The following is a 1,814-nucleotide window of genomic DNA, read 5'->3' as shown; positions in this document are numbered from 1 at the left end:
AAACCATTCCTTATCATGTGTGTCAAGTCTGCTATAATAATAGCAAACAAAAAAGTGAGTATTTGGAGAGATTTACATTGGATCACAAAGATTAGTCAATATACAAGATGAATATGACAATTAGTGAAAATTTTCAAGTTATTATTATTATATTGTGGCATTTGGAATGTGAGTGAAAATAGAACTAGGAGGCAGGAATTTGAATCTGTTTGAAAGGGCTTGATATTCACATGAAAGCTCCCAAGCTGTTAGATGTGAATAGCTAAGTGTAGGAAATGCTCAGAACTTTTATAACAACCAGGAAGTTATTCAGTAAGGAAAGATTCAAGGCTGGGCTTCAATCATTGTAGAAAAAACCAAGTCAAGTAAAGCAAAGCCTTTAAATGATGTTAATCATAAAGCAATTCCTTCGTGTTTGTTTTTTTTTTTTTGTCAGAGCCTGGCAAATAAAAGGATATTTTGTAATACCTGAAAAATATGAAAAATAAATGAATACATAATTTTAATGACTTATAATTATCCTCCTGCCAATGGGGATGATCTCATTCTAGATCCTACTTTGTAATCTGATCCTTAATGACCATTAGGATTTTCACAAAGCTGACAATAAGTAGTAAGTACTTACCATGCTAGCTCTATAAGGTAAGGTCTTTGTCTTCTGTTTCTCTTCAAAGACCTGTCATACTAAATAACCAATAAAGGAAGAAAAACCCCTTCTCTTTCCTTACTGCAAACCTAGGATTTACCTTTCGTCCAGGAAGGCCAGTTCCTACTGATCATTTTGGTAAAGGAAAACCTTTACTTCCTTTTTCTCCCTGAGCAGAATATGAAACTTTTGTTTAACTGAAAATTAATGTAAAATCTATGCTGTTTCTATTCATTTTTACACATTTGTACTATGTGATGAAGCACACAATTTTCAAGACAAAAGTGGTCTCAGATTGGAGAAATAAGCAATTGGCTGTAATTCAGAACATACAATGAGAATCTTATAAAGTATATAATGAAGAATTTATTCCTGATTAATTAAATGAAAATTTGCCATTCCACTGAAAGAGATTAAAGGCAAAAGTAACTTTTCAGAGGCTCAGATAATTATTCATCCTGTCTAGAAGCAGTAAAATGTGGTCAAAACCAAAGTTTCTCTAGAAATACACATTCATGACCTCTCCAGGGCAGACTCTTTATTCTGATCCTAAGTAAATGAGAAGACATCTCTACTCTTCAAAGTGTGGAAAGCAGAACACCTTTCTGCTGATAAGTCAAAAGACAGTATCTGTCCAGCTCAAAATTACAAAGCTCAAAATTGTTTATAAGGATTGCTACACATACACTGCTGCATGTACTTAGACTTAAAAACCAAGTCCATGCTAGCAGTGTGGGCCCACAACGTTATAAAACAGAGCTGTTATATACACACAGAAAATTCTTCATAGCTTCTGGCTTCCAGAAACTTTCTTGCTTTATTTAATAAGGTAACACAAATATTTTTTACAGATCAACTGCTGTATGCATTTTCAACACAGCTAGAAGTGATTATATTTCCTGGTACATAAATGCTTTACCAAAATTCACATTACATACATAATTTACATAACAGCAGTGCCTGATGAAGATACCAAAACCAGTTCCAGAGAACGTCAATGAGATCAGGAGCAGTTACCACATGTATCAAACCTAACTATGATCTTTTTGCTATCATTTCATTTTTAATGCTTGTATTGGTGCTCACAAATAGGTCTAAAGGGGTCATATTGCTCATAACAGACAGAGAAATACGAAAGTATTTCCAAATTTATCCAGCCTTCACCTAA

The 1,814-nt window shown here is 33.6% G+C and overlaps 1 protein-coding gene across 1 annotated transcript in view; it reads right to left on the bottom strand.

Annotated features, from left to right (window-relative positions):
- Positions 1 to 1,814, bottom strand: part of COL28A1 (collagen type XXVIII alpha 1 chain) — a 57,796-nt gene that overhangs the window by 7,511 nt on the left and 48,471 nt on the right. Inside the window, 1 exon segment of the mRNA XM_005431688.2 lies at positions 747 to 815. Within this exon segment, the coding sequence (XP_005431745.1) occupies positions 747 to 815 (69 nt within the window).

Source organism: Geospiza fortis, unplaced genomic scaffold (genome assembly GCF_000277835.1).
Source record: "Geospiza fortis unplaced genomic scaffold, GeoFor_1.0 scaffold138, whole genome shotgun sequence".
Lineage (NCBI taxonomy): Eukaryota > Metazoa > Chordata > Aves > Passeriformes > Thraupidae > Geospiza > Geospiza fortis.
The sequence above is the reverse complement of the archived record's forward strand: the minus strand, read 5'-3'. Positions and strand labels throughout refer to the sequence as shown.